General features: G+C 44.9%; 1 protein-coding gene across 1 annotated transcript in view; it reads right to left on the minus strand.

The window, feature by feature from the left end:
* Positions 1 to 5,914: 5,914 nt before the first annotated feature.
* LOC121538929 (nesprin-3) overlaps positions 5,915 to 23,208 on the minus strand; it is a 45,394-nt gene continuing 28,100 nt past the window's right edge. The window contains exons 10-19 of the mRNA XM_045205833.1: positions 22,454 to 22,636; positions 22,203 to 22,346; positions 21,753 to 21,887; positions 20,529 to 20,690; positions 20,093 to 20,265; positions 18,481 to 19,696; positions 16,656 to 16,814; positions 14,828 to 15,025; positions 13,278 to 13,325; positions 5,915 to 9,242 (exon numbers count right to left, since the gene is read on the minus strand). Of these exons, the coding sequence (XP_045061768.1) occupies positions 9,054 to 9,242; positions 13,278 to 13,325; positions 14,828 to 15,025; positions 16,656 to 16,814; positions 18,481 to 19,696; positions 20,093 to 20,265; positions 20,529 to 20,690; positions 21,753 to 21,887; positions 22,203 to 22,346; positions 22,454 to 22,636 (2,607 nt within the window). The 3' untranslated portion in view covers positions 5,915 to 9,053. The remainder of the gene's footprint in view (positions 9,243 to 13,277; positions 13,326 to 14,827; positions 15,026 to 16,655; positions 16,815 to 18,480; positions 19,697 to 20,092; positions 20,266 to 20,528; positions 20,691 to 21,752; positions 21,888 to 22,202; positions 22,347 to 22,453; positions 22,637 to 23,208) is intronic.

A 23,208-nucleotide genomic window follows, 5' to 3' on the forward strand; every position in this document is an offset into this window, starting at 1 on the left:
TGACTTACATTTACATTTTAGTCATTTAGCAGACGCTCTTATCCAGAGCAACTTACAGGAGCAATTAGGGTTAAGTGCCTTGCTCAAGGGCACATCGACAGATTTCTCACCTAGTCGGCTCGGGGATTAGAACCAGCGACATTTTGGTTACTGGCACAACGCTCTTAACCACTAAGCTTCCTGCCGCCCCACTTGATTCATGATGATGACTGCTAGCTTGCTAGCTAAGATTTTGAAAGTATGATGTTGTCATGATCAGTCCAAACAAAGCTACTGTAGATATAACATAATATGATCTAATTTTATTTGTTGCCAATGACCTTGAGCCTTCTTGGATGTGCACTTCTATTGTAACTCTATGGCAGCATCCATGGGGCTTGAATTTATTAGCTCTACCCGTAGATGACTGACAGAACACCGAGCCAATCACGGCGCAACTAGAGAACATTATCAACCCCAACACTCCGTATTTTCCGCTGGCTGCCCCACCACAGAAAGCACTGAGCTAGGCTGAAACACCTGCATTTTGGAGCTGCATTACTCAAGAAATCAAAAAAGAGACCAAGTTTGTATGCGGCTTTATTAACTCAATATTTTTTTTTTTTTTTACATTGCTTGCAAACTGATATGTGACACGTATTAACGCCAAAATAACATACAAAACAGGCAACAGAAGAAAAAAAAAACTTGCCCTGAATGACAGGTCGCCACTGATGCTGTGTTTACCCTCTGCTCCCTGAATACAGCTCTCTCCTCTGTTTACTCTGCAGTCTAATGAGAATTGGCTGAATCCGGTTACCATAATAAAATCAACAGCCTACTGTTCCGGCAGGCAAACAGGTAGCTCACTAGTGATTTGTCCCGCCACAGTACATGCATCACAAATGGAACACTATTCCCTAACTAGTTCACTACTTTTGACCAGAGATATGGGTCCTGGTCAAAAGTAGTGCACTAAATAGGGAATAGCATTACATTTGGAATGCAAACAGTGGCAGCCTTTCAACCTGCCGCTAAGCATTTCCCCCCTTTCATCCAGGTCATTAGAAAAACACATAGCAGAGATATACAGAGGCCACAGACTAAGGTCAAATAAAGAGGATGCAATGAAATACACTACCTGACCAAAAGTATGTGGACACCTGCTCATCGAACATCTCATTCCAAAATCATGGGCATTAATATCTAGTTGGTCCGCCCTTTGCTGCTATAACAGCCTCCACTCTTCTGGGAAGGCTTTCCACTAGATGTTGGAACATTGCTGCAGGAACTTACTTCCATTCAGCCACAAGAGCATTATTGAGGTCGGGCACTGAGCCGTTGTTGCTCCTAGGTGTTTCCACTTCACAATCACAGCACTTACAGTTGACTGGGGCAGCTCTAGCAGGGCTGAAATCTGACGAACTGACTTGTTGGAAAGGTGGCATCCTATGACAGTGCCACACTGAAAGTAACTGAGCTCTTCAGTAAGGCAATTCTACTGACAATGTTTGTCTATGGAGATTGCATGGCGGTGTGCTCGATTTTATACTCCTGTCAGGTGTGGCTGAAATAGCAGAATTCACTAATTTGAAGGGGTGTCCACATACTTTTATATATACAGTGGGGAAAAAAAGTATTTAGTCAGCCACCAATTGTGCAAGTTCTCCCACTTAAAAAGATGAGAGAGGCCTGTAATTTTCATCATAGGTACACGTCAACTATGACAGACAAAATGAGAAAAAAAATCCAGAAAATCACATTGTAGGATTTTTTATGAATTGATTTGCAAATTATGGTGGAAAATAAGTATTTGGTCAATAACAAAAGTTTCTCAATACTTTGTTATATACCCTTTGTTGGCAATGACACAGGTCAAACGTTTTCTGTAAGTCTTCACAAGGTTTTCACACACTGTTGCTGGTATTTTGGCCCATTCCTCCATGCAGATCTCCTCTAGAGCAGTGATGTTTTGGGGCTGTCGCTGGGCAACACGGACTTTCAACTCCCTCCAAAGATTTTCTATGGGGTTGAGATCTGGAGACTGGCTAGGCCACTCCAGGACCTTGAAATGCTTCTTACGAAGCCACTCCTTCGTTGCCCGGGCGGTGTGTTTGGGATCATTGTCATGCTGAAAGACCCAGCCACGTTTCATCTTCAATGCCCTTGCTGATGGAAGGAGGTTTTCACTCAAAATCTCACGATACATGGCCCCATTCATTCTTTCCTTTACACGGATCAGTCGTCCTGGTCCCTTTGCAGAAAACCAGCCCCAAAGCATGATGTTTCCACCCCCATGCTTCACAGTAGGTATGGTGTTCTTTGGATGCAACTCAGCATTCTTTGTCCTCCAAACACGACGAGTTGAGTTTTTACCAAAAAGTTATATTTTGGTTTCATCTGACCATATGACATTCTCCCAATCCACTTCTGGATCATCCAAATGCACTCTAGCAAACTTCAGACGGGCCTGGACATGTACTGGCTTAAGCAGGGGGACACGTCTTGCACTGCAGGATTTGAGTCCCTGGCGGTGTAGTGTGTTACTGATGGTAGGATTTGTTACTTTGGTCCCAGCTCTCTGCAGGTCATTCACTAGGTCCCCCCGTGTGGTTCTGGGATTTTTGCTCACCGTTCTTGTGATCATTTTGACCCCACGGGGTGAGATCTTGCGTGGAGCCCCAGATCGAGGGAGATTATCAGTGGTCTTGTATGTCTTCCATTTCCTAATAATTGCTCCCACAGTTGATTTCTTCAAACCAAGCTGCTTACCTATTGCAGATTCAGTCTTCCCAGCCTGGTGCAGGTCTACAATTTTGTTTCTGGTGTCCTTTGACAGCTCTTTGGTCTTGGCCATAGTGGAGTTTGGAGTGTGACTGTTTGAGGTTGTGGACAGGTGTCTTTTATACTGATAACAAGTTCAAACAGGTGCCATTAATACAGGTAACGAGTGGAGGACAGAGGAGCCTCTTAAAGAAGAAGTTACAGGTCTGTGAGAGCCAGAAATCTTGCTTGTTTGTAGGTGACCAAATACTTATTTTCCACCATAATTTGCAAATAAATTCATAAAAAATCCTACAATGTGATTTTCTGGATTTTTTTCCTCAATTTGTCTGTCATAGTTGACGTGTACCTATGATGAAAATTACAGGCCTCTCTCATCTTTTTAAGTGGGAGAACTTGCACAATTGGTGGCTGACTAAATACTTTTTTTCCCCACTGTATAGTGTATAATATGATTTTTATTCATTGAGTAGTGATGTGATTGTGGGGGAAACATTTTCAGACGGAACACAACCTGTCATGCCGTTAACAGTAATTGTGTCAGTTGTCTTGCTTTGAGGAGATATCTCTAAAGTGAATGGATGTGACCAAAGTGAGTCAGGGAGGAATATGGGATTTGGAAAGTGTAAAGGGATTAATCCCTCAGTGCATTGTGTAAACAGCAGTAAACATGCTGCTGTGCTCTCTCGGCTGACAGGGGAACATACTGTTACATGGTGGTTACGTGGAATCATGATTGATGGCTCATCTGGAGAATGGAATGGATAAATGTGTGTGTGTGTGTTCATGCACTACGTGTTTGTGCACCCCCTACAGAATATGTGCCCTTGAGGCATCATACATTACGTTGTAAACTTTCACTAATAGGCTAGGTTGTAGCAACCTCATGATGGGTATAGGGAACAGTATCATGTAGTAGACTAAACCTATCGGTTACATTGAGCTGAGTGAATGGAATATGAATGACAGTCATCCAATATGCTGTAATAGAAATAAGGCCATGCTCATCTTAAACGCCACCGACCGCCAAAGTTGTGTGTGTGTGTGTGTGTGTCTCTCCATATTCTCTAGGAAGTGCTAATCCTCCTATAGGAAGGCTTTGTGAGTGAGAAGGAAGAGTATTTCTATCACAGATTTATTAACATGCCAGATTGAGTCTCAGTGGTGTAGCTGAGAAAAGCAGGGTTGTGTGTGAGCGAGGAAGCAGTTTGCAGAGAGTGGGTGGATGGGTAGAGGCAGTGAAATACACATACACACTGATCAAGAGTGTGGCGAGGTACTGTGTATGTGGGTTGGAGGAAATAATCAGTGCCACACAGAAGAGATGCATAGTATTAGGTAAGAGTTGTTGATCTGTTGTGTACGTGGGTAGTAGGAAAACACATTTAAAATCACACAAGTACACATACAGGCACACACACATTCACAGGCACCCAGTAATTTGAGCTCCACAACCCATATCCAGTGAGTGGGTTGGTGGTATACCGCACACATAGAATAGAGAGAGGAGAAGAGAAAACAGTCCAACTACACCAAGAGGGAATTCCATTTGAAGTAATTAGGCCAAACAAGGGCTCGCGCACATAGCAAAGTGTGCCACTGTCGCTATCAGCCTCTGCCAGGTAGGGCATAGTCTACACAAATCAAGAAGATTGACCAATTTGACTTCAGATTCTGACGTTTATCCACGTTTCTCCAAAGTCAAATTTCGAAGTATTTTCACGAAATTCCGACGTGTTTTTAAGTTAAGGGTTAAGGTTTAGGATAGGGTTAAAACTAAAAAAAGACATAACGAGTGTCTTGTCATGACCTTCGGATCCATTCGGAATGAATTCGGATCCAGAGTCATGGGATTACGGCCATCCGCGACGCCCGTCCACAACGCCCTAGCAAACCCAAGCCTACTTGATGTTAATAGCACTCACTGTTGCCCCTAGTGGCTGGAAGGCAAACGGTCACCTGAGTGTTGCACCAGAGTGCTTGTCATGCACAGGCTGAGCACCAGACATAAATATTGTTTGTCTGCCAGATTGTGTGTGTGTGTGCGCGTGGGTGTAGAATTGGGAGCTCATCTGTAACTAACAAATCAGATGTTTTGGCAGGGCAGCTACTGTGTCTTCCTTAGATGAGATGTTCTTGCTTTCACTGGTGGCCTAAATCACAGCCAAATGAATTTACTGAGAATGTCATAGTACGGTACAACTGCACATCTCGTGATCTGTTTTGCAGAGAGAGAGAGAGACAGAGAGGCAAAGCGAGCAGTAGAAGAGCTAGTAAACGTTTCATATTTGACTGTGAGGCTGTCTCAGGTTTTTGGTGTCAGTGTGTCTGGTGTGTTCAGTGTGGTCCAGCTTGTTAGACCCGTTCAGTCCTAACCCTCTATTTAACACAGGAAAAGGAAAACCTATCTGCACCTATGAGATACTGTTACATTAGCGGGGCTGTATTTCATTCCAAAATGTTGTCCCCTCCCTTCTGCCCTTTGCTCACCCACCTTCACAGAGCTGATACAACTGGAAAGGTGAAAGCAATATGGTGGAAACTAGGTGTAGGAGCTAATGCTTACACATGTTCAGTCATTTCAGATCCAAAAAGGAGAGTGAACAAGAGCAGAAAGGAAGATATTTTTTGGAATTAAATGCTGACCTGTAGAGGTGCAACCTAGTATGTGTATTAGTAAGCAACCTGTGGTAATATAATATGCTGATCTCCTATTTCTTTATATTTTTGTTCATATTTTTGTGAATAGTTCACTAAAGTTTAGCTTTATCATACTGGCCCCCTTTTAGTCTTTTTTGACATGTGCAGGCACAACCTCACCTAACATCCTGGTATGTGATAAGGAAACATGTGCTTACTCCATGACCTGCTCAGAGCCTTTCAATCATTGACTAACCAGAGGCTAGTTAAACTAAACAGCCTACTACACTTTAAACCTGTGTGCATCCCAAATGGCACCATATTCCCTACATAGTGCACTAGGTTTCTCCAGAGCCCTGCTCTGGTCAAAAGTAGTGCACTATGTAGGGAATATGGTGCCATTTGAAGTGCAGACCTGGTAACTCAGGCATTTTACTCATGCTGATCCAGTGAGTATTTTCTCCCCAACAACAATAACTCAACCATGAGCGACACCATATAGACTCAGATATCAATTATACACACTGCACATTTATTGCCAGTTTGAGTACAATACAAAAATATTGGTTAGGCCCTGTTGATACATTTTAAGCATTTAGTTCATTTCAAAATATAGTAATAAAATAGAGCATAATATTGTGCCGTTTTACAAAAGCTTAGAATCTTCATTCCTGCATGCGCGTTTAAGTATTTTTTTTGCAAAGCGGATACTCATTTGCATAACACGTTATTCCAATCTACTCTTATGTCCATTTTTATTACATTGATACATTTAGCAGAGCACTTAGTAGACAAACTCCTTCCTAAAAACACCCAAAAGGAATGTGATTAGGGTTGCAAAATGTTGATAACCTGGACATTTTTGCAAAGTTTTCCAGAAATCCTGGTTGGAAGATTCATGGAATCAGGTCTCTCAAATACTCCAACCTAGATATCTGTAAAAAAAAAAAAATCTGATTTTTACAACCCTACTTCCAATACACACTGCAGAGTAATCTGATACAGTATTCCATGATATTCCCTTCATTCTCCACCACTATTTCTCATCTATTATTGATTCCCAGTTCCACTGCAGATCCTTTCAAGAGCACTTCTGAAAAAGGTTCAAGTGTAAGTCCATATGGATGCTCCACATGTCTGGCTACACACATACAGTGAGATTCCTGGCAGGGTATTCATTTGAACCTGCGTTGATTGTAAAGGTTTGCATACGCATCTAACTCACTCTAGCAGTGCAAGAAGCAGATTGGTACTCAAAAGAATGCAGCATATTACTCTATGGTACAAGTATGGTGACGTTTAGTCCTCTGTATTTAGTTGAGCATTTATGTCTAATATTATCACATTTAGAGCTAGATATGTTTCATAAATATGTATGAAGACTAAAGAAGAGCATTGCATAACTTGTGTATAGATAACACTAGAATGGTATAAATATTCAGTTAGTTCTGCTTTGGACAGGTAGGGCAGGCATGCGAGTTTCCTTTAATTCTTTCTTAAGAATGAAGTTTCTCAGTCATTTAACATTCATGATGACAGACGAAGACAGCCCTCTGAAACCTTCGACTCAGTCGAACTAACACACGCTCTCCCTCATTCCGAACAAAAGCTAACAGTTCAACTTTAATCAAATTTTAAAATATCAAACTATTTGTGGGTTATAACCTAATTTTGCTGTCGTAACAAAAAGACCTGTACTGTGTGATAGGACACTAATAGATTTAATGCGATTTGGTCTCCGTTGCCCTAGCAACCCTCTGGTCTGTAAAACAAACATGTGAGGGAGGGAAAAGTACAAAAGTGAATGAGAGAAGAGAGGGGGATGCAAGAGAGAGAGGAAAGAGAGCAAAGGTTGACCGGGTCATTGCATCGTTTTAAGAGTCTGCTCAAAAAAGGACATTCTCCCATAACAGGAGCTATTTCCATTATATAATCTTGGCCCTGCTGAACATTACGTATTATAAAGAAAGTTAACTTTGCCTCTAAAGTACTCTGTGGTCCAAGAAAACGTCATGGGCCAAGATAGAAGGCTTTCTAATTGGTGTTTTCATAGAGAAGTTAAACTGTGTGAAGGGATCATTACGACAGTGTTCAAATATAGCATAGCACCTTTAGGAAAGAAAAGCATATTGTTCAAACATGCCTACAGTACAGTACAAATAAATATACTTGTACAGTCAGAAGTGGGTACATCATGCATACCAGCACTGACTGATTTTCTGTATGACAGTTTTTTTTTAACACTGAAACATGTCAAATTGATTAATTTGAATTGACACACGATAGAACAGGGGTGTATTCATTACGCTGAATCTGTTGTAAAACGTTTTGCAACAGAAAATGTTTACTCCAAACAGAAAAAGTTTTGCAACGAAAACGAGTTCCTATTGGACAAATTCAGTTAGGTCCCTCCCCGTTTTTTCTCTGTTTGCTCCCTTTTGGTTCTTAAAATGGTAAAGGGTTTCCGTTGCAAGATGTAATGAATACACCCCAGACATTGTGTTTTGGGATGTGAGCACATCCTGCATCTAGAATTGAAGCGCTAGACTGTCATGAACACAGTGCTAAAATTGATAAGGGTCCTTTATGCAAAATACATTATGTACAGATAAAAAATAAAGCTTTAAAACATCTTACAATCACGCAAAAAGAAAAAAAGCATAATGTTATTTGTGCAGTTTAAAATTAACCACATCTTTGCTATACACCAGTCTTTAAAGGGGTAGTAAACATTATATTTTTGGGGGGTGTATGATCAACGCAGTCATTTTCTAAGACATCAAATCCCTCCAAATAGAGGAAATAAAAATCCACTTCCTCATCCCACATCCTCTCCACTCCATCATCATGCAAAGTGCTTGGTGGCCATTACTGTAGCTACTGTAGTACTGTGAATAGGAGAGGGAGTGGAGCACTCTACTCTGTGGATGTGCTGCCTGCCTGTGTGATAGAGGAGCTGAATTGGCCTGATCGTGTGGGTTGCAGAGTGGAGAACAGCTTGAGTCAAAAGGAACAGGTGGAAAGAGCCGAGGCTACCCGCCCACACACTGACACATCCAGCACAGACACACATTCACACACTAAAGGCGTCAGCATGCTTCAGTTCGGCTGGCACCTAGCCGAACAAGTGTGCGGTTTGTCCATTTGAAACGCCGTAGCCAATATACAAGTCCTCAAAATAGTCAGAACTAACCTAAGATAACTCAAGACATCCGTTTTTGCCAAGGAGATCTTAGTCGCGCAATTTTACATCTAAGATGTTTGGTGCAGTATTTCTCAATGAAAAAATGTGCATTCAAACGAGTCGTCTCGTTGAATGACAGCAAAGACTTTACTGAAGAATCCCTATTGTTGACCAATCACCAATAAAGGGGCGTAGACTTCGGCACCGAACTTCAGCTTGCCTCCAGAAAAAAATTTGTGTGCCCGAACAGCCGATAAAACCCTCACTGAAGTCCAAAACGTCACAAAATGTTGTATGCACAAACTCCTCCGAACTGTTTAGGCTGGGAAGCATGCGGATGCCTTAACACACACTCACTGACCCAAACTGACTCTTACACATACCCACAGTCACAAAGACACAGTCACAATCACGCACACACACTGAATGGATTGAGGGTGAAGAGGAATCGACTTATATAATCCTCCTATGTGGGTGGAGGTCCATCGTAGCGTAGCATGATGTTGAAGGAGCGGGCAAAGTTGTTGGACAGAGAGCAGCTGGAGCCTTCGTCCATCCAGGGCAGGAAGAACGCGAAGAGGAGTAGGGCCAACAGCAGGAGCCAGAGGGGCAGGGCCACCCGACACACACGGTACAGCAGGCCTGGAGTCTTCCCCTACAGGGAGACAATATAGAGATGTTAATACACACACACACACAAAACCTACTTTCCCATGCCTGTAATTTAGTAAGGGAAATATTGCCAACTACACAAACACTCACAGACATGTAAGTATCGTAATTGAACCCATCAAATCCCATTCTCGTACTTTCTCTCAAATACACATACTGTTGTACATTCCTTGTCTATACCATTAAGAGCACGAGTGAATAACCAGTGATTGAGGATAAACCGTAAACCTTTTAGAGGGGCCATGTAATTATAATGGGAATCAGAAAAGCCCAACTGACATCAAAATTAATACAAAAGTGTGTGTGTTTTACTCTGAGTATTTCTGTGTCCCATCAACTGTGGGCGATACACAACGTCAGAATGTTAATCCAATGTACCAGACTCTCAGTACATCTGCCTCTCAACATGGAGGAACATTCTGTGATGCTGAAATATAAATGCTTCTCATAATTGGTAGGTAATGACACCACATTTGACTGGTTCATAATGAAACAACGTGCCAATGTCACAGTCAGATAGGCATCTTAAAGGGATAATCTGGGATTCCAACAACAACAAAACGACTACGCAGCTACTTTTTTTGGTAGTCAGCAAGGCTGGAGAAATGTAACCACTCAAATTCAGAGACGGAGTTATGGATGCAAGGACTGACAATCCATGACATCAAAATTATAGTTTAATGTCCCAGTTTGTTGTACAAATCCCAGATTGCCCCTTTAAAGGGAGTGTTAAACGGAGTCACTTTTAAGATGACTCATTCACTAGGGTCATGGTAGCAAGCTAAGTAAACAACAAACAGAAAAGGCTCACATCCCTTTCAATATTATCAGGGCTGTGATGACACACACAGCATTCACGCACACCCACACACCACAGAACAGAGTGCTCTTCCAAGTGAAGCATGTAAATCCTCGCCCACTCTGTCCTCTCTGCCCTCCACCTTCATGTTCACTCACTCAACAAGACCCTCTCCATCAACCCCCTCTTCCTCCTCTCCCTCCTTCTCTCAAACTGCTTTCCAGAGCACATAGGATCGAGAGAGGAGGAAGATGTTGAGGAGGAAGCGCAAGAGAAAATCTCTCAACAGACCTGCAACTTTCCTCGTTCTACCTCTATATCCAAACTCCCATCACCGCTGTCCCAGGTACTCAAACTAAGCAGTCCCAATAGCAATCCATTTGACAGACAGGTGCTAAGCGCCCTTAAAGAGATTAATCAATCAATCATTGTATACAAGCACTAAACTCATCAAGCACCGTTAAACTCAACCCCCTGCCAGAGTGAAAATTACTCAGAGAGCTGTTCTAATGGGAATAGGGGTGATGAAGATGATTATTTTATCCACTTCAATGATAATGAGATTGGTGATGATTTGTTTTTGTAATTCATTATCTGGTGTATGTGAGGATTGTGTGTAGCCAGTGGAGGAGATTACGGTTGGCCAGGGGGTGTAAGTTTGTGTTGGGCCGTGAAGAGGTATAATACAGGCCAGGGGGTGTAAGTTTGTGTTGGGCCGTGAAGAGGTATAATACAGGCCAGGGGGTGTAAGTTTGTGTTGGGCCGTGAAGAGGTATAATACAGGCCAGGGGGTGTAAGTTTGTGTTGGGCCGTGAAGAGGTAAAATACAGGCCAGGGGGTGTAAGTTTGTGTTGGGCCGTGAAGAGGTATAATACAGGCCAGGGGGTGTAAGTTTGTGTTGGGCCGTGAAGAGGTATAATACAGGCCAGGGGGTGTAAGTTTGTGTTGGGCCGTGAAGAGGTATAATACAGGCCAGGGGGTGTAAGTTTGTGTTGGGCCGTGAAGAGGTATAATACAGGCCAGGGGGTGTGTGAACTCTGGGTTTAGTAAATTGGAGGGGGTCCTCTGCAATCTTTCATGCCATCCTCTGCATGTTTGTGTTATAGTTGTCCAGGAAGTTTTGGTTGTTGGGTTTACCTTTGTCAGTAGATAGGAAGGTTGTAGGCCAGGGGGCTCAATTATGTAAACAACCCTATGTTTATACTCCAAAGTAATGACAGGTCAGAAAGGAACTCAAACTAGCTAATGAGACCTGAAGAGTTAGCTATCTCTCTTGATCTCTCCATAGGTGTGTTTATGTGGGACAAAGGCTCCTATTGTATGAGGCGCAGGTGCCATATCTACACTCATTGGATAGTGTGCACTTAGAATGCTAACAAGCACCTTTAAACATGACTAAAATAACTAAGAGTAGTAATAACAGTCGTCTATGCAGCGTGAACAGATGTTGACACTCATAGCCCGCAGAACTAGCAACCACAATTCCTATAGAGTGATTTGTGGATGGATGAGTTTCAGTGTCTTAGTGCAGATGCTGCAGTGCTCTGATTTTTCTCATTGGGGTACTTTAGAATGAACTTTAGTCTTTGCTGTGAGTCACACTACCGCTTTGTTCTTTCATCTGTTTTTCTCATATCAACAACCTGGGGGTAAACTCAGTGAGCTATCCTCCTTATTTTCTGCCATCCATGCACCTGCTGCGTTCACAGCTCTATGATAGACACACACACACACACACAGACAGAGAGACAGAGAGAGAGCGAGAGAGCGACAGAAAGAGAGAGACAGAGAGACGAGACCAGGAGAAGACAGAGTAGAATGAGGTTACTCATAGATGAGGATTTGTTATCCATTCCCCCCTTCTCCAAATGGTTAAGGTGAGGATTGTAGAAGGGTATGCTGATCCTAGATCTGTTCCAAAAGGAAACTTGTACCTAGAGCAGAGAGGACTGGGAAGAGGCTGTACACTTACTTAGCCATCAACAGATGGAGAGGAGGACAAGGTTTAAAACCAAGGCTCCAGGTACAAGTTGCCCTTAAATTGACCTCAGAACAATGGCTGAGGCATCATCTACCAACGCCAAAACATGGTGCAAATCCTCTGGAATGTTGTGTAATATCGAGGGGACCCACGCTGTGGGGATCGAAGGGGGTGAGGGAGGGAGGCTCCACTCCGCCCCACCGAAGGAAAGAAAGAAAGAGAGAGAGCGAGATCTGAGGGGGGCAAGGGAGGGAGTGAGGGGGCATGGCATTTCTTAATCTCTTCTCCACCCAGCCTGGTCTCATAGACAAGACGTAACAAAGTCAATGTAAATCCGGGACACTCGAATTAGTAAGATATGTTACATTTGATATGGTTACATAAGACAGAAGGTTACTTACGGTAAAAACGAGAGGAGGGTAGTTGGTCGGGGTGGGCGTATAACGCAAATGTCTAGCAACACAAAAGTTGGTGTTCGAATCTCATCAGGGACTACATTCGCTTTTTAGCTACTTTGCAACTACTTAGCATATTAGCTAACCCTTCCCCGAACCCTAACCCTTTTAGCTAACCATTTAACCTAACTCCTAACCTTAACCCTAACCCCTAGCCTAGTTAACGTTAGCCAGCTAGCTAACCCTTCCCTGAACCATAACCCTTTTAGCTAACCCTTTAATCTAACTCCTAACCTTAACCCCTAGCCTAGCTAACGTTAGCCAGCTAGCTAACGTCAGCCACCAAGCTAACGTTAGCCACAACAAATTGGAATTCGTAACATATTGTACGTTTTGCCAATTTGACATTTATTGTACATTTTGCAAATTTATGTCCCTGATTTACAGACAGAATAATACGAAATTCTCTGAGACCAGGTTGCTCCACCCCACTGGGCTGCCAAATTAACTGGTGTTTGTTAACTGGAGACAGCAGGCTTGACTTGGTGCCAGTCTTGGGTGGTCAGACAAGTGGTCCTAGAGCTGTGTTTACTAAGCCCAGAGGAGTGGGGAGGCTCAAAGACTCCACTGAAGGGGGACTTTTGCTGCTTTTAAACTCTCTGGAGCACTCCTTGCATGTTTTCTTTGTTAATAGGACAGATAGGAGAGAGTGTGCTCATTCAAACCCATGCTGTAGCGATATATGTTCCATAGGCCGCGGCTTAGACCACACGTTTCTCCAGTTTGAATATTAAAGGAACGTTTGACCATGACACAAGCTCTGAGCTGGATTGATAACTGTACCTTAGCTGTCCTGGTGTGTTCATCCCGTCCAGCAGCACTTGCACCCTGCTGGAAATAAACCCAGAAAGCTATACAGTACAGTTCAGTCAGATCATTACCTAACGTTGATGATACACTGCTCCCTTGTGGTAGACCAATGTATCATCTCTTTATTATAGGATACTCTTCATAGCCTCTGCTGGATGTAGATTTTACACAGCACCCTATATCAGTGGTCACCAAGCTTTTCTAAGTCAAGATCACTTTAGAGTCAAAATGCAAGCCGAGATCTACCGCTCAGATTGTTTAAAAACATGTCTTGAAAAACGTAAGCCTATGCAACATGAACCAATTAAAAAGAGCTCTGTAGCAATGAGGTTTGTGCAGTAGGCTATAGGCCCAATACATTATCACTGCATATTGGCTATGCTTGAATTGCCCTGCCAATGTTCTTCTTCTCAGACAATTTTGAAATGTTTAAAATGTTGGTATATGATCACACTGGTAATAGATAATCTGTTGTATTACTTGTGAGGGACAGTTTACTGGACTGATGGCCTGCATCTGATGGTCAGTCTGAGGGGAGGGAGGGAGGCAGAGAGCAGTGCTGAAGCTGCCTCTCACCCGACTCACTGTCCCTCCACTCTCCCTCCCTCCGCTGAGAAAAGGGGACACAGTCTTCCAGCTGATGGCGAAAAAACTCAAGTCGCACTGCATTATTTCTGCCTCATGCACCAATTCATGTTGTTACTCCTATGACCAGAGAAAGTGAAATATTCCTCGATATTAAAACACAAGCCACTATCTAAATACTTTTCTATACCCATTCATTGCAGCTGCAGTGCTGGTTGTAGCGTGAGTGGAAGTAGGGAGAACGCGCATTTTATGGCTTATAAGTGTTGAACAAAGTGCTAACAGTGCTGAATAACAACTTAAACAGCTCTCTGCTGTATTCATTGAATCTTACAGTATCAACTTTGCTGTGCGCTCGAGGCTTCTTTTTACAGTCTATGGCTTGAGGAAACTGTGCAGACATGGTGATCTGAGCTATCTGATTGGCCAGCGGTAGGCCTATAGGTGCACTTGATTTGCTCTCTGTTCTACCTTGACATATGAAATGGTTCAAAATGGGAACACTTTGCCTTCCCGACACTAGGGCTGCTGAATCAAGTGCACCTACCACCAACAGCGGGAAACAAATAAAATAAATAAGAATGCAAGGCTTTATCTGTTTTTTTTTTACAGAAATGTTTGGTGATCGACTAGGAATTCCTTGGAGTTGGTGACCACTGCCCTATTTAGTGCACTACTTTTGACCAGAGCCGTATAGATCCTGGTCAAAAATAGTGCACTATAAAAGGGAATAGGGTGCCATTTGGGAGGCACAATACAATGTATACAGCATTACAGTTTTACATTTTTGTCATTTAGCAAACGCTCTTATCCAGAGCTACTTACAGTTAGTGCATACATTTTCATACTGGCCCCCCGTGGGAAACGAACCCACAACCTTGGCGTTGCACGCGCCATGCTCTACCAACTGAGCTACAGGGGACTACAGCATCTCTTACCTTGACATTCAACAGAGCCTTGAGGTCTCCCACATCCTTCAGTTTGGACTTGTAGAGCATCCAGCGATAACGTATCTCCTCCATGCCAACATCCTCAGCCCAATGGTCAGCCCCGTCCCCGGCTCCAGCTGCAGCCGCCCCAGACGTCAGCAGTAGCTGGAACTGCTCCTGACCCCAGCCCACACTGGACCGCAAAGTCTGTGGGAGATAGAGGACAGAGAGAGGGAGAGAGAGAGAGGGAGGAGGAGGGGGAGAGAAGAGGTGAGTGAACAACAGGGGGATGGAGAATGAGGAAGACTAAACAGTTGCATATGGCTGAGGGATAAGCAGAGGAATTGTTGCATAAAGTAATAACAATAAGCAATGTGTCAGTGTGTAATGTCTACACAGGATCTTTGCACAGAAGAATAGCTACAGTAGTAAATCCTGAAGGAATACTTCTTAACCCTTTATCTCCACTGAAACCACAGCAGCACATACATACTGTATATCCCCAAACAAACAAGCAAACATGCCTTGATTCAATGTCTGCTGACATTGAGGCATGCTCTGTGCTCGGTTATCCCATCCTGACAGATACATCCCAACCACTAACATGGCCTGATAGCATCCCAAATGGCACCCTATTTACTATATAGTGCACTATTTTGGGCCAGAGCCCTATATCAAAAGTAGTGCACTATATAGAGAATACCCACTGGACACCTTTATTTAACTAGGCAAGTCAGTTAAGAACAAATTCTTATTTACAATGACGGCCTACACCGGTCAAACCCGGACGACGCTGTGCCAATTGTGCACCGCCCTATGGAACTCCCAATCACGGCCGGTTGTGATACAGCCTGGAATCGAACCAGGGGGTCTGTAGTGACGCCTCAAGCACTGAGATGCAGTGCCTTAGACCGCTGCGCCACTCGGGAGCCCAATTTCATTGAAATGACGTAGAACCAACGTTGATTCAACCAGTGTGGGCCCAGTGGGTAGAGTGCCATTTAGGATACTACCTGTCTGAGTGTCAGGCAGCTTGTGGTTGGGATGTAAGTGTAAAGCCGTTAGTTCAGCTGCCAGTTATTTTAGTCATCTAGAGGAACGCTTGAAGGTTTGTGGTGTGCCACAACAGCCAAATACTCCATCTAAACGTGAATCGATTCTCAATTGCGGTATGGTTCTAGAAACATAAAGTTTCATCACATCAAAATAATTTCACAAATGCAAAATACACACTTACTGTACACTGTTTTAACCGGTTTTAACACAGTTGCAGCCAACAGTATTTTTCAGTGACAACATGTTTGTGGCGTCCGTCTTCTGTTTACACACAGGTGTTCGGAGATGGAGGTAGCTAATTAGGAGAGGTATGCCTCGGGCCTCCGTCTGTTTACCATAAATAAGCGCTGTAACATGGAAATATGGCAGTGGGAACCCTTACCCTATAAAGGTGTGTAGTATTTTTACCTTTTGTTTTTGAAAATTATTTATTGCTGATATGAAAGATAAGATCCTTATGTTTCCAAAACCATGCCGCAAGCGATGCGTTTTAATGTTCAGAACGAGGCTCTTAATAAAACTCCTCCGGCCAGAAGATTAGTTTAGTTTCGACCATCCTAGAGCTTTGTTTTGTGCCCTTTGAACATAACGTCCTCCAGAAGTTCTCACGAAGTATGCATATTACTTAGAAAATAACTTGTTTTAAGCAGTCCCTAACCATAAGACGGCCACAGCACTTGAGTACCTCATTATTTCTGTGTGAATATAAACAGGAATGGAATACTGTAATAATAGAAATGGAATACTGTATATTTTTCTGAGAAGAATCATCAGCACCAACCTTGAGTGTGTTCTGCCTGATCTTGAGTTCTCTGGTGCTCAGCGGTCCCTTGGTGTTGAGAATCCCTGAAAGAGTATTGTTTTCCTTCTGTAGCCAGGCCTCAAACTCCCTCTTCCTGTCCTTGTACTCCGCTGCACTAAGGGCTAACCCTGGACCTGCCTGAAGGACCCCAACAACAACAACAACATTATCAACAACAACTTACTTTAGGTGATATTTCACAAAAGACAATCAGTTAACTAATTTCCTTAATATTCCAGTTTATAACGGCAGTCAAATATGGGTTAATGAGAATATTGAGTGATGAGTCAATTACTTTGTAAAAAAGGTTGACGACATCCGCTCCTCATTCACTCAGCCTATTGAGTCCACTGGTCCCACTCACACAGAACGCCTTGACATCTTTTTCCTTCTCTCACCAGATGAAATCCTGCGACTAGTGATGTCCACCCGCCCGACAACATGCCCACTCGACCCCATCCTCTCTTCCCTTCTCCAGACTATCTCTGGAGACCTTCTCCCATTCCTCACTTCCCTCATCAACTCATCCCTGACCGTTGGCTGCGTCCCCTTCGACTTCAAGATGACCAGAGTCGCTCCTCTCCACAAGAAACCAACACTCGACCCCTCTGATGTCAAAAACTACAGACCAGTATGCCTGTTTCCAAAACACTTGAGCATGCTGTCTCTGACCAACTCTCGTTATCTCACTCAGAACAATCTTCTTGACCCTAACCAGTCAGGCTTCAAAATGGGTCACTCAACTGAGACTGCTCTCCTCTGTATCACGGATGCTCTCCGCTCTGCCAAAGCTGACGCTCTCTCCTCTGTTCTCGTCGCCCTAGATCTATCCGCTGCCTTCGACACCATGAACCATCGGATCCTCCTCTCCACCTTCTCAGGGCTGGGCGTCTCAGGCTCTGCACACACCTGGATTGCATTCTACCTGGCTGGTCGCTCCTATCAGGTGGCGTGGAGAGGACCATGGTGCTTGCCTACAGAGCAGCAAGGGGAACTGCCCCTCCCTACCTTCAGGCTATGCTCAAACCCTACATCTCAACCCGAGCACTCCGTTCTGCCACCTCTGGTCTGTTGGCCGTCCCACCCCTACGGGAGGTCAGCGCCCGCCTAGCCCAGTCAAAGCTCTTCTCTGTCCTGGCACCCCAATGGTGGAACCAGCTTCCCTATGATGCTAGGACAGCAGAGTCCCTGCCCATATTCTGAAAACGTCTGAAACAGTACATCTTCAAAGAGTATCTTAAATAAGAAATACCCCCCGCCCAAAAAAAAAAACCTTGTACTTGTCTTTTCTTACTAGCACTAACTTTGCTGATACCTTTTGTATTGAGGAAAAATTTACTTAATACGACTGTGATATGTGGTTGTCTCACCTAGCCATCTTAAGATAAATGCACTAACTGTAAGTCGCTATGGATAAGAGCGTCTGCTAAATGACAAAAATGTTGTTATAAACCGGGTGGTTCGAGCCCTGAATGCTGATTGGCTTAAAGCAGTGGTATATAAGACCGTATACCATGGGTATGACAGAAAATTACTTTTTACTGTTCTAATTACGTTGGTAACCAGTTTGTAATAGCAATAAGGAACCTCTGGGGTTTGTGGTACTGTATATGGCCAATATACCACGACTAACGGCTGTATCCGCGTTGCGTCGTCCATAAGATCAGGCCTGATATTGGCAAAATACCACACCCCCTCATACCTTATTGCTTAATTATACCACGCCCATTTGTTTATCTTCCTTTATTAACTAGAAAATAATGAGTATGTGATTATGAGTTAATAGAATCAGTGGAGACCGTACCGTGGTGTGTTGACTTGAGCCCTGTAGCCCTCCAGAAGTTTTTCTAGCAGAGCCTTGCTCAATGACTGAATCCTCCATCTTTGTCTTGATCGGGGTGAAGGACCCTCTGTGTCGCAGGTGTCCCCCTCCACCTCCACCTCCACTCTGGTCTCCCATTTCACTTGTTCCCTCTCCATAGCTGCTTCTGCTGCCCTGACTATGCCCTAGCCCTAACCCTAACCCCACGTCTACCTCCATGGCCACAGGTTCAGCCACACCTCTGGACCTCTGCTCGTCCACCCACTCCTCTGTCCGCCCGCTACTGCTGGACCCAGACGCCCCCACTACCACCACTCCGCTACTCCTAGACCCTGATCCCGCCATCACTCCGCTACCTGTAAAACCAGAACCCCCCATCACCCCACTACTCCTGGACCTCTCCCCCACCACCTCACTACTCCTGGATCCAGAGCCCCCCACCACCCCACTACTCCTGGACCCAGAGCCCCCCACCACCCCACTACTCCTGGATCCAGAGCCCCCCACCACCTCGCTACTCCTGGACCCCTCCACCACCACCCCTCCACACTGGGGGCTTCTGCCTCCTGTGTGGCCTAAGGTTATCCCTGTGGTTCCCTCTCTGGTCTCCCCCTCTCCTCCCTGACCGTACCCCCCTCTCCAGGCAATGGAGTCCACCTCCTCAATACCAAAGCTGTGCTCACCTCCACCCCTCTCCTTCTCCCTTTCCCTCTCCCTGCCATTGCCCCTGCTTTCACTCCCACTGCCCTGTCCCGGTCTCTGACTGACTCCTTGGCTTAACGTCATTGGACCCAGTTGTTGACCCAGAGTCTGTGAATCACTACCCTGTCTCTCCCCATGTTCAGAGAGATCCATATCCTCCACACTGCCCTCGAACCCTCCCTCGACCCCCACACCTTCTTCTGCTCTAAAAATTGCCCCTTCGCTTTGCTCCATCCTTGCCCCTGACCCTGTTCTTCCCCCTCTCCCAGACCCTGACCCAGAGCTCTGAGAGACCCAGACACCATGGTCCTCTCCTGGGGATCTCTCTGGAGCACCCTCCCTCTTGCTGCTGGAGCCACTTCCCTTGATCATGTCTCCTCCCTCCCCAGGAAAGAGCTCCCTAGCTGGGCCTGGCAACTCCCCAGCCTGGCCTCTCGCCCTCTCTCTCTGGATGTCTAAGTCAGGGTCCTCAGAGGAGCTGTGCCCATTCAGCAGCCTGGGAACGGAACGGCAGACAGTCAGTAACTGAAGGCACCTCTTAGGATTGGTGTGTAATTGGCCCCATGAAATACTTTTCACCCAGATGCAGGGACAGCACATGCAACATATTGACTTCTTTCTAGAAGGCTACAGTTGGTAAGGTTTTTGGAGATAAATGTGCACAAGCCATACGAGGTTGTCGAGAACCTCCACTGAAACACACTAGAGATGAAGTAGCATTAGTAGTAATGGTACTAGAGTAGTCCTCCCATAGAGACCCTATCATTCACTAGAGTGGAAGATTCAATAAATGTGATAATAGCAGCCATCTTGGTCAAGAATAATTGTCGATTCCAGAGTTCTATATGTAATTGTATGAGTTTTCCATCCAGCCTGCTATAGTGTAGTGCACCTGAAGAGGTTGAGGCTGAGGTCATGCAGGGCCATCCAGGACTCTCTCAGGCGCTTCATGTCCCTGAGGATGTGCACCCGTCCCTCCTCAGAGGTCCTCTCCAGCACCCCCTGGCCCTGCACCTCTGTCTGGTGCAGCAGCAGCTCCTTCTCTGGGAACTCACCTAGTGCCCTCTACAGGACCGGAGGAGGAATAACACAGGATTGGACAGGACTTATTAACTACATACAAGTACAGCACTGGATAGAGTCACAGTTTACATCCCATAACTTTTTGAACCGTTTTTTTTTTTTTTTTTTTACAGGAGAGATGTCACGGAAATCCTCTCCATAGTAGTCCAGTGCCTAGTCATGTTTGTCTGTCTTCATCAAAATCTCCATAATCAGAGTGCCACGTTACAAGAGATAACAGACAGATATGTGTGGTATGTCAGTACCTCAGCTTCATACTGTCTGTTGTCCACGCTCCACTCCCCAGCAGAGCTGCGGTAGGACTCCAGCTTCTGCCTCATAATCATCAGCCACTTCTCTACATTCAGCAGGCTCTCGTGGAAACTCTCGTGCTCCCTGATGCTCTCCTCACTCTCGTTCCCCTTCACCTGACACACACACACACCACACACATGTTAATATCAAAAGACATACACTCAGTGGCCCGTTTATTAGGTACACCCATCTAGTACCGGGGCGGACCCCCCTTTGCCTCCAGAACAGGCTAAATTCTTTGGGGCATTCTAGAAGGTGTCAGAAATATTCTACAGGGATGACACGATGGCATCACGCAGTTACTGCAGATTGGACGGCGGTATATTCATGCTGCGAACAGCCCGTTCCATCTCATCCCAAAGATGCTCTATTGGGTTGAGGTCTGGGGACTGCACAGGCCACTCAAGTAGACTGAACTCGCTGTCAATGTTCCAGGCAATGTTTTTCCACTCCTCAATTGTCCAGTGTTGGTGATCGCGTGCCCACTGGAGACAGTTCTTCTTGTTTTTAGCTGATAGGAGTGGAACCCAGTGTGTTCGTCAACTGTAATAGCCCATCTGTGACAAGGATCGACGAGTTGCGCATTCCGAGATACCGTTCTGCACATCACTGTTGTACTGTGCCGTTATTTGCCTGTTTGTGGCCCGCCTGTTAGCTTGCACGATTCTTGCCATTCTCTTTTGACCTCTCTCATCAACGAGCTGTTTTCGCCCACAGGACTGCCGCTGACTGGATGTTTTTTGTTTGTCGCACCATTCTCGGTAAACCCTAAACACTGTCAAGCATTAAAAAAACCGCAATTTCTGAGATAAGGATCCGGCGCGCCTGGCACTGACGATAGTACCACGCTCAAAGTCGCTTAGGTCACTCGTTTTGCCCATTGTAACGTTCAATCAAACAGTAACCGAATGCCTCGATGCCTGTCTGCCTGCTTTATATAGCAAGCCACATGACTCACTGTGGAGCGATCAATTTTTGTGAACAAAACTCACACAGCCAAATGCACACACTGATACATAACACATGAAGCAAATGCAATTACATGCTACACTATTACTTCACAAATACACAGATTGATTAATAGGAAATGATATCCATTTCAAAAGCAATGTTTTGCCACTAAAGTTACATATTTTTCAGAACTTCTGCTTAGTCAAATCCTTCCCCTGTCTTACCCTGACTGCCTTGTATAGGATCCTCCAGTCCCCATACAGCCTCTCAAACTGGGTCCTGTTAGTGGAGCTGGATGACACCAGAGTCTCCAGAGCTGTGATGTGGGCCTCACAGTCCTCCAAGTCCTTCTTGATCACCTGAGAGACACAAAGCAACATTGCTTATAAATGCTTTACGAATACTTTATGAATCCTTTATACATGCTTATATGTTCTTTCTAAATGAGTCTCCTAGTGCCCCCTGGACACAGGCTCAACCTCAATTCATCTTTCCTCAATTCCCTGCATCCTATCTCCTCGCCTCCTTCTCAACCCTATTGGAGGAGAAGGTCCAAGGTCCCTCCACTCGGACCATCTTCTCCAATGCCTTTGAGAAGGAGGTGAGGAGAGAGGATGTGAGGAAAGATTAAATTGAGAACGGGCCACAGGTGTAGAATGCAGTGAGTGACCCACCCGTAGCTGGTCTGACTGGCTCTTCTTGGCCAGTATGTCTGGTTGGAGGCTGTCTGCTGAGATCAGTCTGTCTCTCAGGAGGGTCAGCTTGCTCCTGATTGACTCGTAGGCGTCGCCAAAGTCCTTAGTCTTCGAGATCAAACCCTAAGGACATATCAGAAATTAGGTTCCATCCCAAATGGCACCCCATTCCCTAATAACGCCCTACATTGGACCAGAGCCCTATGACACACCCACACGCACTCACACACCTGCAGTCTTCCCTTCCTCTGCAGAAGCTGGCTGTGCAGTAGCTCTCGGTTCCTCATGGTGGCGTTGAGCTCCGTCAGTAGACTCTCTGCTCTGTCAGAGCCAAACACTGAACCCAGCAGATCTCTCTTCACCTGCAGCAGACTCAACCGCTCCTGCAGCTGCAGACTGTGCATCATCAACCTCTGTAGGGGGGATAGAAAGAAATAGAAAGAAAAAAAGAGAGAAAATGAATTAAAGAGGGCCACGCCACAGATGAAAGGTATGTGTGGTAGAAATATGTGCCTCGTGGCATCTAGATCACACATTCCTCTGTGTCAACGTAAAGCAAGCATGATCCTCAGATCTCTCTTTTTCAAAGATCAGGAAATGGTTGAACTCCTTGACCTGTGCTTTCAGTATTCCCATGTCTGGAGGGAGGAGGTTATATAGGGAAAGCCACTTTATGCTGTCCACCGTGGAGGATAGATTCAATTTTAGAAGGCCCAAATGGCACTCTATTCCATATATAGTGCACTACTTTTGACACCCTATTCCATATAGTTCACTACTTTTGACCAGAGCCCTATGGGCCCTGATCAAAAGTAGTGCACTAAATAGGGAATAGGGTGCCATTTCGGACACGGCCTAAGCCGATCTCTGTCCAGTACTGTCTGTATGTAGGGCTGATTGGATTTCCATAGCTGACCTAATTAAGGTAACATGACTACTGTAGATCTCTTCATTATTACAGTGGAGGTCTCCAGGCGTTGAGGGC

The sequence above is a fragment of the Coregonus clupeaformis genome, chromosome 20 (genome assembly GCF_020615455.1).
Source record: "Coregonus clupeaformis isolate EN_2021a chromosome 20, ASM2061545v1, whole genome shotgun sequence".
Classification (NCBI taxonomy): Eukaryota; Metazoa; Chordata; class Actinopteri; order Salmoniformes; family Salmonidae; genus Coregonus; species Coregonus clupeaformis.